At 37.7% G+C, this 15437-nt stretch overlaps 1 protein-coding gene across 3 annotated transcripts in view; it reads right to left on the reverse strand.

Annotated features, from left to right (window-relative positions):
* SLC2A9 (solute carrier family 2 member 9) overlaps positions 1-15437 on the reverse strand; it is a 106069-nt gene that overhangs the window by 14328 nt on the left and 76304 nt on the right. For all 3 annotated transcript variants that reach the window (XM_074147207.1, XM_074147206.1, XM_074147205.1), the window contains exon 11: positions 4446-4573. In XM_074147207.1, the coding sequence (XP_074003308.1) occupies positions 4446-4573 (128 nt within the window). The remainder of the gene's footprint in view (positions 1-4445; positions 4574-15437) is intronic.

Genomic DNA, 15437 nt, shown 5'->3' on the forward strand with positions numbered 1-15437 from the left:
TTTTTAAAAAAAGTTTATAAATCTTCCAGGAAAGTGAAAAAATTAGATGTGCACAAGGAAAAATGCTATTAATCTCACCTCTACATCTACATATTGAAACAAAGAAAAACATAACAAACAACAGTAAACAGACATGAATTGAATAACCAATACCGGGTATTTTAGGTTCAGATCTTTCAAAGGCATACAAATGCGCATCGATAGCTTTATGAATGCAAGCCACCTTTAAATCAAATGCTGGAATTAAGTGTTTGCATAACTCTCTAAGAACAAGGACACAACATACCTATTTAGATATGACAATATATTCAATAAGGTTTTCATAAGCTCACACAGATCTTGAACCTTTCTAAATGCTCACAAAAATTTGAGATTCAAATCCAATCACAGTGGATTAAAAGTATAAATTATAGTATATACTGTAAAGGCAAAATGAAAAGTGTTCAAGTTGTAATTATTTCAGATACAGCATTTTAATTTATTCAGGCCTACACAAGTATTATTATAACTTCAGGCATTCTTTCCCAAGTGGCCAAATTACTTTTTTACTATTAGATGGTTGATTCAGTGAACATTATCACATCGTGGAGCTCTGTTCTGAAGAGAAGCTCCCTACACCACTGCTCACATGGACTGCTGTGATCTTCTGACACGCAAGTGCCACACAAAAAACATGAGATATGCAATCAGAGGAGAGGGCAGAGGGCTGAAGTGCTTCCTTCCTTACTCCAAATACTCACTGATGGATATTTTGCAGGAATGGAACTTTGGAGATTTGGCATCCAAATAACAGAGCATGATGACCCAGATCTAGCACCTGTAAGAGCACTGAAATGCTTTGAAAGGAGGGGTCACCATGTCTTTATGAACCATTTCATGCATGTCTGGTCTACTGGCTTATCAAAGCTGTCTTTGTCTCTTCACAGCTCGTGGTTCAGAAAAGCATCATGTCTTCACTCTCAAGTGACGGCAAGGGGAAAGGGATACTGCTGAGCGTCACTCAAGGTGACGTGTGACATTTCACAAGGTCAAGCTCTACATTAAACACAAGTCTGAAATGCCTTCAAACCATAAACCACATCTTTTATAATTTCTTGTATGTTCCAAGCTCCCATGCAATAATGCTTCTTAAATTATTATATTTTGCACTAAAAAAAGATTTTTAAAAAATGCACATTTTTTGACACCTACTATCAGACACCTCCTAGTAATCACACAATATCAAATATACTTGTGAATTCATATAGTATTGGTTGTCATTTTAACTTCAGTTCTGATCCTTCACAAAACCAAATTTCTCAAATAAGCAGTGATGAGGGTTGGAACAGTAGCCACATTTTATTTTTATTTTTTTTATTGATCTGTACACTAGCTTTTCAATTTCATCCATACATTTTAATGTATGAGCCAAGCCACTGTTTTATTCTATTATATGTATCTACAGATGGCTGAGGGGAGAAAATCTAGGCATTCAAACTAGTTAATTGGTGACATTTGGAGAACTAACTACTGGTTGATTTTTTAAGTAACTCTAAAGTTAACATAGTTGTTTCCCAAACATTTGGGATAATTTTGTAGAAGTACACAAATGATCAAAAAAGTGGCTGCTGTTTCTCAAGCAATCAGGTTAGTATTTAAATACACAGAAGGGATTATGCATTCATTCTGTGAAGGCATTTTAAAGATTTTTTCCTGTTTTAGACTTACAAAGATGAGCTAAGAAGAGGCTATTGCCTTTCTGCAAAGAAACAAGTGACTCACAAGCTGAATTTTGAGAATAAAGTTGACTGAAATAGGCAATAAGTGAAAGTTAGGGAATGAGGAGACGTTATAGTTTGATCTTGTGAAAAAGCTTTAAAAATCAAAGTCTGAGTAACACTGCTTTCATCTTTAGGTGCAAACTCTAAGCTTTTACTCTTTATTACTTTTTAAAGAAGAGAAAACCAAAAGCCCTGCAAGGTGGAAATATAATTTACCTTCATTAAAACTAAACTAGTAATTTTGCAATCACACAATGGGAAATTTTTATGACACAAAATAATAAATTCCCCAAGGCTACAGAAAACTTCATATGGATGCATACTAAATCACTCAAAAAGCTTTAATATACAAATGAAAAATTAGACAATATAGTTTACCTTTTTATTTGAATTTACTGAGGGCCTTTTTAAACAGTTCCCACCAGGTGATCTGCCAGGTGGGATTAGCAGGAGAAGATGGGAGAGCCCTGAGTTGCAGGAATTCAGATCTGACTGACAGCCAGAGCTCAGGTAATTCCTTGGTTTTGTGCAGGAGGCAAAACCAGGTATTTTTGAGAAATGTGATTATTCCTTAAATGTTTGTGGACAATTTAAAAACCTAACAAATAAAAGTATTCTGATTATACGCCCCTAGATTTGAGACCTTGTTTCTGGCCACCTCCCTGGCTGCCACGGAGGCAGATGGTGGGACTGCTAGCGCCTGGCGAGCCAGGGTGGAAGGCAATCCCCAACGCTGCTTAAATAGTCCCTGTCTTCTTGGAGAAACAGCTGTGAAACCACACAGAAGCATCCACTTGCTGGATGAGCTCGTGGCTGCCTCCTGGACCATGCTGATGCTGATGACTAAAGTTAGGTTTTCAAAAACACACGGGAACTGTCTTCATTCTTTCTCCACTGCATTTGGTAGATGTTCTGATGACCTCAGTGGGAAAACAATTATGTCTCTGCCTGCTTTTGAAAATCTCACTTTAAATATCTGCACTGGCAAGTCCTTACTCCACACCGTGAAACTGGTGAAAAACACTCACGGATTTCAGTAAGCGTTGAAACAAGCTCGTAAGACTTTTAGCTCTGAGCCGTCTAGTTGAAGTCAATGTTAGTAGGAGCACAGCATTTGGAAGGATGACAGCCTTTATACTCATGTTGACTTTTGAAGGTGACCCAAGTAATCGAAATGACTAGAGACTTCTTCCTTTTACAAGAAATTTTAAATTAAGTGTCAAACTTAGATCAAGGGTCAGGCTTTATAAGACTTTCAAGTTCTCCCATAAACTATCTCATGCAGATAACTTTAAACAGTATTACTTAGCAAAAGCAGCCTTACTTGTCAAATGGAAATGAATACATTGTCTTACAGCATGATACAACTTTACAGCATCTGCAAACACTGTCATACAGCATTGCATGCAATAAAGTATCATAAAATTTTCAGTTGTAAGAAGGCACAAATGGCAGCAACACCTTCTTGCCTGTTATTCGAATCTCCTTCTCAGAGATGATTTGAAGAGTAATCCAAAATCTCCCTCCCGGTTGTGAGGACCTGCAAGTAGCCTGGAGGGTTGCCCCCATCTGTGCCCTTCCCTTGCCCCTAGTACTTTTTCTCTGTGACTTTAAAATAAACAATTAGGACTTCTTTATTTTGTGCTGTAATTGTGAGCTTCACTCTTAAACTGTTACCAGTGGAGCAGGATGGCTCTTTAAAGAGTTTGGACATGGTTGGTCAGGGGACTGATCAGCTGTCCTTCAGCTCCTGAGGCAGAGAATCAGCTCCTGTGTGAGCTCCAGAGACTGCAGATGCTCCTTGGGAGAAGTTCATGGTCAGGAAAAGGCCCTCAGTGTGGTTTTGAATGAGAAGCTGCTTCAAGCCTCCTTTGCTACACAATGACACATTAACAATGATGAAGCATTCTTAGGAATCAGAGGGGAAAAATGGTGTTCTGTGTTGAACTTTGACTTTTATTTTTTAATACTTTTTAAATTTAAATTATTTTTTTTTTTAGAAAATAAACTTATCCTGTTAGAATACAAATATCAGTTGACAGATAGCTCTTGATGAAACTGGCTTCTGTCCTCCAGGCAACTAGTTCAGCCAAGGAAATAAAGCAATCCACTAAAAGTGAAGCTTATGGGAGCCTGGGGAAGCTGGAATGGGAACAAATTCATCCAGGCAGCAACAAGGCTGCAGCAAGAAGGAACCAGCTACTGAAGATAAAAGCCTGACAGAAGAGACTGAAAAAGAGAGAGACATGAAGTCAAGCTTAGACGGAGGAGAGTGGAGAGGATCTATTCCCTGGCGAGACTGTTAAGGATTCCCAAAGCCTAGGGTAAACCAGAAGATGGGTGGCCTAAAGGCTGAAGAAAAAGGCCGTGATCATCACCATCAGTCATTGTGAACTCTTGACACAGCCATCACATTGCACTGCTAAAGCACTCCTGTGGGGAATTCACCATATAGGGTTGTCCATGGTTACCATAATTTTCATTTTGCAGGACAATTTTCTCCAAGACATTGAAACAAGGAGATATGTGGGTAGTGCAATTGAACTGTATCAAAAACATGGTGGGATTTTCATCCAACTTTGATAAAAAGACATTTATTATTACCTGAAAATTACCACTCAAACATCATATGCAACACTTTACCAGCTATATCATAGTATATCAAATATCAAGGCTGCTGAGTACCTGAATGAAAGGGAAGAGCAGTCCGACTGCGAAGTTGGAGAGCCAGTTGACTGTCCCAGCTATCATGAATGCGGCCGGCCTCTGCGACTGCTGGAAAAACTCTCCGGTGAGGACAAACGGAATCCCACCTGAAACACAGTCCAACAAATCAGTCGTTTTAGTAAACTTCCTCTGCCAACAGCTGTTTCACTTACAGAGACAAACATGCTTTAGTGATGAACACGGTTTAGTGATGGTTTTTGTCAGTGTTAGGTTGATGGTCGGACCAGATGATCTGAAAGGTCCCTTCAAACCTAGGCAGGTCCATGATTCTATGCTCTGTGTTACACATATCAGTGACTAGCACTGCTCTACAACTCTCTGCTCAGGATGCAGACTACAGGGGCTTCTGAGCCAGTAAAATGTGATTTGTCAAAACCATATTTAGAAAAGGGACATTTCTGTCTTTCACACCACCACATCTCCTGGTTTACATCCTTTCAGTGATGACAAGCAGGTAACAGAGCAGTGACTCCACACAACAGCTTCTAGAGTACCATGTGATGAGCTGTTTATTAACAGAATAATTGTTTCTACTAAAATGCTTGAAAATTCAGAAATACTCCAAACTATATTTCTACCTTAACAGGTGGAGAGATGGCTCCAAAGAGATTAAACAGTTTGTTTTGTTTTTTTTATAATTATTACCAACTTTGTTTTAGAAATAAAAAAGGCAAAACATTTGCTTCTTTCTAAACATACTTTTCATTGATGCTTATTTAATACATTCCCTTACTAGATATGCTGTTGGCACTTCTGGCAAGGTCTACTTCTCCCATCAGTCAAGGACTCTGACCCCTTTAATAACAAGCTCAGTTGAATATCACATTTGTCACTTGTGTTTCCTTCCACTTAGACAGTGGACTATTTTATACAGCACTGGCATATTGCTGGCCTGAAAATACCCTCAGGGAATAGCTGTCTAGTAGCTGAAAGTCTCAATTTATGATCTTTAGCTTCCTTCATTCCAATAGGATTTTTCAATAGAAATATTTCTATTTTTATAGATTAAGACATGGATTGCATTTGCTGGTTGGACACAGGTTTCAGTTAATGTTGCACATTAGACATGCATCTACTCGCAGAATTATTTCACCACAGTTTGGAAAATTGTAAACCTAGTTATATCAGACAGGTTTTCAGTATTCTAGTGCTACCAATCTCTTCTTCTATGTCCTCATGTCTGCTGATATCATCAGCATCGCTTTGCTTTGTGGGCAAGATCCATGTGCACAGGTACTGTGCAAGTCCTTTCTCTGCTTTAGCGAGCAATCAAAAAGCCTATTAATGGGGACACTTCCTCTCAAAAAACTCTATAACAATCCTGACTTCCAAAATACATAAAAATTAAGCTAAAAACACCACTAAGGACTTATCCATCCCCTGGATCTTCTCCTTGCATGTCTTTGCTTGATCTATGTGTTTATCTTTTGCACTACCCTTACTCTTGGACAGCTGGGAATACATCTGTAAGTGCTTTACAGTGATGCATTGTCATGTAGCCCCCTGTGCTCAACAGCACGACCATTAAACACATGCATCAGAAGCTGTCCTATCAGCAGTATGAGATAGAAACTTCTAAACATGTGACAGGACATGCGGATGACACACGGTATCAGATATTCCTCCATTCCATACCTTTCAGATGCAGACACCATGAATATGTACATAAAATAAAGGCAACATGATGCACCAAACGGCTATATATGTTAGTAGGCATCACTCTCCATCACCAGCTAATGTGACTTTTTGTGACAACACATCTACAATGGCAGCAAGAGCTTCAACTGAACTTTCTGTCCCAAAGATTGCCAGTATAAATTACACCAAAAAAAAAGCACAGAGCAAGTAAACTTATTTACTTCTACTTTATACACAGGAAACTGACATATGGAGGTTTTGGGCCATCCAAGCCTTAGTTTAGTGTCCTTCCACAAGCCACATGTAGGATCTGAATTCTGTGACTAAAAAAAGTGACATCTCCCAATAGCACTTTGAACATGTAGAATAAGCAGCTGAACAGGCATAACTTATCAAAATTCAAGCAACATGTGGTCTATCAGTCCTTGGTGGCTTCTGCTGCCTATTTTATCAAACACTTGGGATTTGGGTTCAAACCCTAGGATATAGCAGGCAAAACAACAATCATATCTGTTCTGTCAGCGTCTGGTTTAGGTCTCAAATGCCATGTGAGGCAGTGGTTTGCCAGGGCACTTGACCCTTGGAGAGAGGAACTGAAAGACTGGAAACACAGAAATCATGTAAGATGATTTATTTATGATCATTTATTCTGTCATGCCTTTGCTGTAGGACAATCTACAGAGGTGTTGCTGTTCTTGTCAGTATAATAAAAAATGCTGTTCGAGACCCATTTGGGAAAACACACATTGTACAAGAGAGGAAAAAAGCCAGAGGCAAAAAAAAGACAAAAAACAGTACAAAAGGACAGAAACATATCAGAAAGCATAAATGTTATGGAAATAAAAATGCACGGGCACTATCTTGGAAAAAGGTTCCTTGAAATTCAAATGTAATTTCTAGATACAAATTAATCATCACTAAAATTTATTATTAGTCACAGTTGCCACAAAAGCTCTTCAATCTAATTTGAAAAATCATCAATTAATCTAGTGATGGCAAAAATAGTATTTTGCAAAGTCTAAAAAAAAAAATAAAAAAATAAATTGACAGCTGCTCTGAGTTCTTTCAAATATCCTGGAGAGGAATACGAAACATAGCACAGAGAGACCTCCAGACTGTCTCGTAGCATAAACAAGCATCTCCATCGCATCACAAAACAGAGAAAGTCAGTTTCTGTAAAGGGGTGACTTAAGACAAATTATATTGAAGAACCAAGGGGCCTGAAAAGAGAAGCTGAATGAAGCCAGGTCATTGCTGGATATTGCTATAAGCCTGGAAGAGCAGAGACTTGATCTTATTAGGATGCAGGCAAATACCTCCCGTGAGCCACAACACTGTGAAGAACACACTCCACAACTGAGTGAAGTAAGAAAGAAATTAGGGCAACCTGAAGGAAAAACGTAAAGCCTTAAGACACAAACAGTGAAGACACCTGAGATCAGCTGAACTGATAGCTCCGGGAGTCCACCCCCAGCCATTTCAAAGTGTCAGAGGTGTGTTCAAGGACCCCTTTTCTCCTGGAACTCAGTTTATTTGATAAAGAAATCTGGGTGCATGGGATTGAAAGAAGCGGTAGCGTGCTTTGACTAGGTCAATTTGGACTCAGGTTGCAGTGTACCACTACTCAGTCTGTGCCTCCCTCACACTCTCTTTATAAAATCCCAGGATTTTCCACCTTACTTTTTGAGTAGTTGAGTCATAACAACAATATGGCATCTCACCAACCATTCCTTACAGAGTCAGCCTCATTGCAAGGTTCTCTACATAATCACTAGGCTGGATGGGTCCATACTGGCCTGTGTTCAAATACAGATACTTGGAAACCACAGCCAGAAGGAATCCAACCAAACCACTGTATTTTTTGAAACAGTCTTTTTGTCATGGGTTTTGCAACTTTAATATGTGTTTGAACGTGGGTGAAATTGTTTCACAAAAAAGCTAACTGATGTTCTTTCTCATGGGGGATGAACCTGGCATTAGCATTTCCCCTGGAAGGCTTTCCACACAATTTTCAGTGAAACAGCTTTATTTTAGATCTGATCATAAAAACAAAAATGTATATTAGGATTTCCTGTAGGAGTTCTTCAGCAAAGTAGCTTCTGAACATGAATTTAAAAAGGTAATGCATTGACCACAATAATTATAGTGATTCATTCCCAATACATCGTTCTTTTCAGCATTGCAGTGAACATAATGGAAGAAGCTCTTAACATACTGCAGTGCCATTAAAGAAAGATTGTTATACCTGCTAGCATGCCACATCTACTACAAATTACAAATTTCCTATGGCAGGATCTGTATATCAATGGGCTGTTTAATGAAACTAGAATAAGCCCACATGACACAATTAAACATGCAACAATACTTCTATATCTGTGTATTTTATTCATTATGCGCCGTAATTAGTCCAGTTACACTTAGAATCAATGTCATTTGCTGGTAAACATCCAGAATCTCAATCCAATAGTCCTTTATGCATGAACAGAAATAATAATCTTGGTATACATGCTACAGATTTTCAAATATATATTTAAATTTGCACAAGTATCAACATGCTTTCTTATGAAAAATTAAGTACGCATATACATTGTTCAGTAAGCATTTACAAATAAACACTGCTTAGCAGATGTTGCTCAGTTCAGTGCAAAAATCTGAATACAGAAAACAGGAAGAAAGAAAGAAAATACTGAGATCCTCCTTCTGTTTTTATCCAGTACCTAACTGGGAGTTGAAGTCATGGCAATATACATGATTTATGAAATGAAATTGTTACAATAATAAACGCCTAATACAAATCAGGGAGATTTATTACACTGGTAAATCGCCTCTCAAGGTGGTGGAAACTGTGCGCCCTAAGAACCAGTAAAGAGAAAGGAACTCACTCCCTGAGCTCATCTCTCATCAGCTCATCTCTCAATACACGCTCAAGACAGACCTCTGCGTGTCCAGGCAGTGGCTCCATGGCCAGCTGTGGGGTTTCCACCAGTGGCCACGCAGCCTAGTGGCCTCCTGCACAACTCAGCACTCCAAATTCTGCCCATAAAGGAGCGAGCCTGGAAATCCTGAGAGCCCTGATTAGGGCAAGAGCTCCTCGACTTCCTAACTCTGTGCTTTGAGAGAAGGAGTCTTCGAAGTGAGATGTTTTGAGAAAATAGGCAAGTGCTTTGCATCAATGTTCTGTTTTGGAAAAAAAAAGTCTGTGCAGCTCTAGACAAAATCAAGCAAACCAGCTTTTAAATACAAGGCAAGGCATGTAGATAAAACTGATATATCCTAATAGGGTTGGGAGATAAAGTACTATCTCAATGAAAGGCTTCAGTATTTGCAATTCAAGGGCCAAAAGACAGCTCTATAAGGAAGCTGTGGGAGAGAAGTAATGGAAGTGAGACAAATATTCTGAAAAAAACCTAGAAAACTGCTGGAAAAACAAGTCAATATTCTTCAGTGAGAGAGCAAAAGGCTTCCAGTTTCTACCCAGGGCTTAGCTAATAAAAAACAAACAAACAAACAAAACCAAAAAAAAAAACCCAAAACCCTAAAACTCAAACAAAAAACCCCAAATAACACCCAAAAAAATCCACACCAAACCTCATGGGAAAATATATTGTAGGATTACTGCCAGTGAGGGATCCATTGCCAACTACTGAGTTTCTTCCATCTCTGTGGGTCTACAGATAGAATAAGAATTTTGCAAAATACGTATCTCGGTCTTCAAGGAGGTGTTCTGTAACCTGTCAGGTTATTTTAACTTGTACATCGTATTTGATAGAATAATACCCCACCAAATAACAACATTACCTAGTCAGCTGTGACAGCGGTATTGCCCGGCTAATCCTGTTGAGAGAATTGGGAGCAGAATGTGTGACGGGGTACACTGAGTCACAGCTTCATGCTACAGACTCTGCTATCTGTCTCCAGCTCTTCTCCATGGGAGAACTGCTGATCTCATCTGCCGCAGAATTAAGCAAAACAGGCACTTCGCTTGTATAAAACAGGATAGTTGATTAACCACATTAATTTGTGCCATTTGAAGAGCGTGGTCTTTTCTGCCTTCGGTTAAAGGCCACTTGAATAAAGCACATTTAAAGCTATGTCAGTCTATGGCAAAGTAAAAGTGCAAACCTTAACACCAAATTAGAAAAAATAAATAACACAAAACCTGCCAAAAACTCAGTAACATAATACTTAGTACCTATAGTTATTAATGGTCTAGCTTTTAATACGGTATTTTGTGGAAAGTGTTTTTGCATTGATTAACTGCCCTTTGGTTTAGCATCTATAAAACCTGTCACTCAAACAGCATATATAGAGCCAGTTCTGGAGTTATTCTGAACTTTGTTGGTGCAAGGTAACCCACAGCACACAGGGTAAATAAATAAACTAAGCAATGGTGTAGAACAAAAATATTGATATACTCTGTTGTAACATTGTTAGTTAAAATGTTCATTCTTAGTTCTCAGGTAATTTACACTAAAATGGTTGACATACAACAACAAGGCTATTAGTTAATGAGGAAACCACACGATATTCTTTCTACATCCATTTAGGTAACCATATCTAAAGCAGATATTCCATGTAATTTTGTAATGCAAAAGATATAAGAATACCCTTATCTGAACCATCTGATAATTTGTCAGTGAAGTTCTCCTCCTCTTGAATAATTAGTGCATTTTCTTATAATTTTTAGTTCCATCAGACAGCGTTCTCAAGCAGAATTTTATGAGCATTTACTGACTGAATCATTTTTCTCTGAAAATTTGTTTAACGAAGGCAAAATACTTACTACATAACTGAAGAATCCCAATAATATCAGTACTTTTAAGATATCATTCTTTACACACGTTGTAATACACAGCTGTTTCCTGGAAGCCTGAGTATTATATTCATTTTTTAATAGCTTTTCCTTTTTTGCTTTTTTATTGTAATAGAAACCAGAACTCCAGACATTGGCCATTCTGCCAACTGCTGTCCAAATCCAATACATCTTTTTTTGGTGTTTTGGTAAGACTTTCAATCTGGTGGGGTATTTTGTGATTATTATTTTTTATTAGATTTTTTTTTGTGTTGGCTTTTTTTTTTTTTTTCTTTTGTAAAAACTGAACATCAACATTAAATTTCTACTATGGTACTTTGCAATATTTCTTTTTGCTTCACCATTATATTTCTCTGTAACTACAGAAGAATAAAATACAATTAAACAATACACTCAACTTTTAACTACATGTAAATAGTCTTTTAAACATTTCGGCTATATTTTCAAACTCACTTTATCATATCAGAACTCTAATTACAGCCTGACTTTCTGTTCTTCTATTTGAATGTGAAGAAAAAAATTCTTTACTGAGCTATGACTAAATGTCTTTATGATATAATTAATTTATAATTATTCTTTGTAACGATGATCAGACACTAACATGATTAACATAACTTCTGTTAATATTACATTATTAAAAACAACGATCTCAATGATGAGATCAATGATGAGAGAGTTTTTACTTTAATTAAAGCACAGGAAGTGTCCCTTACATTTTCATCCACCATACAGATGGCAGTATTGTGGAAATACCTGAATTAGAGACTCAGAAGTGTGATCAGTCCTAGCTAAATGAAATATTCCTACAGTCAAATCACTATGACAGGACTGAAAACAGAAAAAAAAATACAACCCCTATCTAGTCTATGCTTATTACTTCTACAATAATCTCCTGAAAAAAAAATAAAGACATCAGACATGATTTCCTTGTCAGGAATTCAGGTTGACAGCCCATTAGCACAAAACGCTGCTGGTTGTGAACCTATGCAAGCTAAACAGTCTTGAAAACTGAGCGTGGCATGTCAGGCTTCCCTCATGAAATATTTTAACAAAGCAATTAATCATAGTAGCAGCGCACAAGTATGTCATTGCATAACTGCAACGGTTCTGAAGGACCCCAAGAGTAAAAATAGTGGACGACATTTTCAGAGAAGCTGGGGCAGCAGAGTCTCTCTCTGTCCTCCGTCTCCTGTTTAGGATGGGTAACAGACCGTGTCTTCACTGTTTATGATTTCTGGAAACTGCTGAAGTCTTTAGGACACAGGGCCTCAAATGCCAGTGATTAAAGAATTTGGCTGCTGCTCCAGGATGGTAGACAGGGTATGGAGAGCAGTAGATGTAGAACTAATTAATGTAGGACAATAAAAATATTTCATTTTCCTTACTGTGGCCGAAAACCAAAAGAGATATAGCAAATAGCAGTATCTCGTTGCTACCAAGTAGAAAGGAAAATGAAAGGGCACTTTGACTAGAAGTACCAGCTTGAAGAAAGGCAGTAACAGTCTTGCTGGGATGAAAGATATAAGCCTTCTTTCTGATGAATTTCAGAAAGAATTTGCCAAAGTCATAACTGAGAGTTCCCAAAAAAGTGACATTTCCAGAGTAGGACAGATAACATCTGGAGATTCAAAGGAAACAACTGCTTACTCGGTCAAACTGACACCATCAGACTTCCCTTGTTCACGTAATTGTTCTTCTGACCCACTTTTCCCCCAGTAAGTCTCTTGCTGCTGTTTATTTAGCTTTGTACATAGAAGGCTGGCTATCAAGAAACACTGTGTAAACCCTAGAGCAACTTTCATTGCAACATAAAACACACAAACATTTGCATTTAAATGCTAGCCATGGAGCTTAGCCAAAAACAGATGAGATGAACTTAGAACTTTTCTTTGCCGGGTATTGTGCCTTACATTCATTAGTCCTACATCTACTGTTCTATATATTTATTATTTTGCACTTTTGTAAGTATAAATATTTTATACTAATTCACAGAAGAAACAGTATATTTTTTTACTAGGCTTTCTATATTCAGTCCCCATTAATCTGAATAATGTACCTAAATTACTTACACAGCTTTTGAATAAATCAATTTTTCATGGTTACATGAAGCTCTAAAACACACAGATGCATTTTTCCAGCAGTAAATTTCTTAAGTGTTGGAGTTGTGAACCCTCAGCAAGTAATTAACAATAATTCAGGAAAACATGCTAGTTCAGGTAAGAGGAGTGCTCACAAGTGTCAAAGCATTCACATTTTGAAAGCTTCAATTAAGATAATTTGTAAAATCTATTGTTAAATAGATAAAGTTCCTAAGTTTTCCTGCTGCTAAGAACTCCATGTGTCATCTCCATCAATTCCATTATCCGACAAATATGGTTACCTTTCAAGTACTATGGTTTTGCTTTTCTTTAGAACTTCCAGTAATTATAAATAATTTAAATCAGTTCTGTAACAGAAGTGTTAAAAAAGACACATTTACTCAATGCTTTTCTTTAAAGAGTGAAATATTCAAATAAAACATAAACCAGGTATGAATCCCAAAAATGTATGCTGAATGATACCTGTATTTAATATATTCAAAAGGCACTCCCCCCAAAAAATTCAGTGAAGGTGTGGCTAGATTGAAAGCAAGTCTAGTATGTTTCTTAAGGGCCAAAAAAAAAAAAAATAAAAAATCAGTCTGTTCACTGAAAGGCAATCAGAAGACAAATTCTCAGGTGAAGCCCTTAAATTTCCCATCCTTTCATCTCTTTGACTTAGTAGAAGCAGCTGACAATACTCCTGCCCCCAAGCGTAGGAAGGAGGTTTTTCCATTGCTAGAGAAAACCAGAAAAGGAAAGGTAAATCCAGTCTCCTGTTGCTGTGCTTCACAGACCACGTCAATTAAAGCAATGGCATTAATATGGCAAGCTGTGATGGTTGGCAGCTGGGAGGCTAAAATGCCAACCCCAAGGCTACTTGCGTTGGATGGATGGATGGTAGTCAGCAGCAATGGAGTGGCACAACGGGGCAGGGAATGGGGCTAGACCCCTCAAGCAAATCTTCAACTGAGACTGGTACGCATCTCATAATAATTATGTCTCCAGGTTATTAGAAGTTCCTGAACTCAATTGTAACTCAAGTTTGGAATATTTAACTGCTTTTAGTGCAGCATGTTTTAAATCTACTGCTGTGCCCACAAAAGCCTTACAACCATCAACAAACCAAACCTTTTCTTAAATTGCCAGGAAAACGAAAGGCCATTTCTGCACAAGTGCCTATCTTATCTGATGCAGGAACTATTTGGCATTATCAAAGGATGCCCACCTCCTGGAAATACTGTAAAGGCTTCTAGTTTACAGAATAAAAGACATTTTGAAAATTAACCTAAACTTTCAAATCTACTGCTTTTTAATTAAATATATATAGCAACACGGGTTTATTTGTTTCTTTTGAACATGATACACTTTTCTAGTATAAAGAGAAGGGTTTTTTTCCATGCAAGCAAGCTCCAAACTCTTTCTCAGTGTACTAAAAGAAAGTGTACTAAAAGAATGCCTCTGTGGGAGGGCATGAGCATTAGAAATTCTTACATCCCACTTGGAGAAGCCAACACAACATCACACAAAGCTTCTGTAAATGCCTATTTCAGGCAATAATACTGATGCTGCCTTTCATTTCAGTACTTTTATGTCTATGTGTGTGCAATCACACCTTTGTGTTTCACATCCAAGAGAAGATTTTTCTTCCTCCCTGATGGCATTTCAGATTGAACGAACCTCATGACTTTCAAAGTGACCCTTTTATCACAACTGCTCCGCTGTCAATACAGCTGCACGTTGGCATTCAGAGTAAGAGCACAGGCTGATTTAAACTTTAAATATCAAAATATCTTTGATACACCTCAGGGCACAGCAATGATTTCCTCTGAGTCTTCTTTTGTTTACTTCATAATGTCAATTTAACACATGCTGAATATACCATTATCATGTTTCTATTGTGTCTATATTCCTCTGTGCTAGGAAAGGCTTCACTTACTCTCCATAAACCTTGACAACTATTATAAAACTAAATTATAAGACACAACTCTCAAAAAAGAGACAAAAAGTAAGTGAAACATTTTTCTGAACTGGTCTGGTTTGTTAATGTTTCTTAGCTGTGTCTGAAAATGCAACCATTATAAAAAGCAACAGTCAAAAAAAGAAGATCTAACTATCATGAAATTACTACCTTTTCAAATTCCACTAGGGAGTAGATTTTATCAATTTCCCTTTCCTGTGACGACAGTGTGACTGGAAACATGCCTGCCACTGATCTGATTTTGTCATCCTTACGCATACTGAGTAGGAACTGTTTTTAAAAGTAGGAATTAAAGCAAAATCATACTGATTCACGTTTGATCCTATTCACACTAAATTCAGGCTTACACAAACTCTACTGCAGCCAGCAGGACGTCTTCTGAGGGGAAGCGCCACTAACCCACAGAAATATCTACAGGATTTGGGATCAGAATAACTACT

The sequence above is a fragment of the Numenius arquata genome, chromosome 5 (genome assembly GCF_964106895.1).
Source record: "Numenius arquata chromosome 5, bNumArq3.hap1.1, whole genome shotgun sequence".
Taxonomy (NCBI): domain Eukaryota; kingdom Metazoa; phylum Chordata; class Aves; order Charadriiformes; family Scolopacidae; genus Numenius; species Numenius arquata.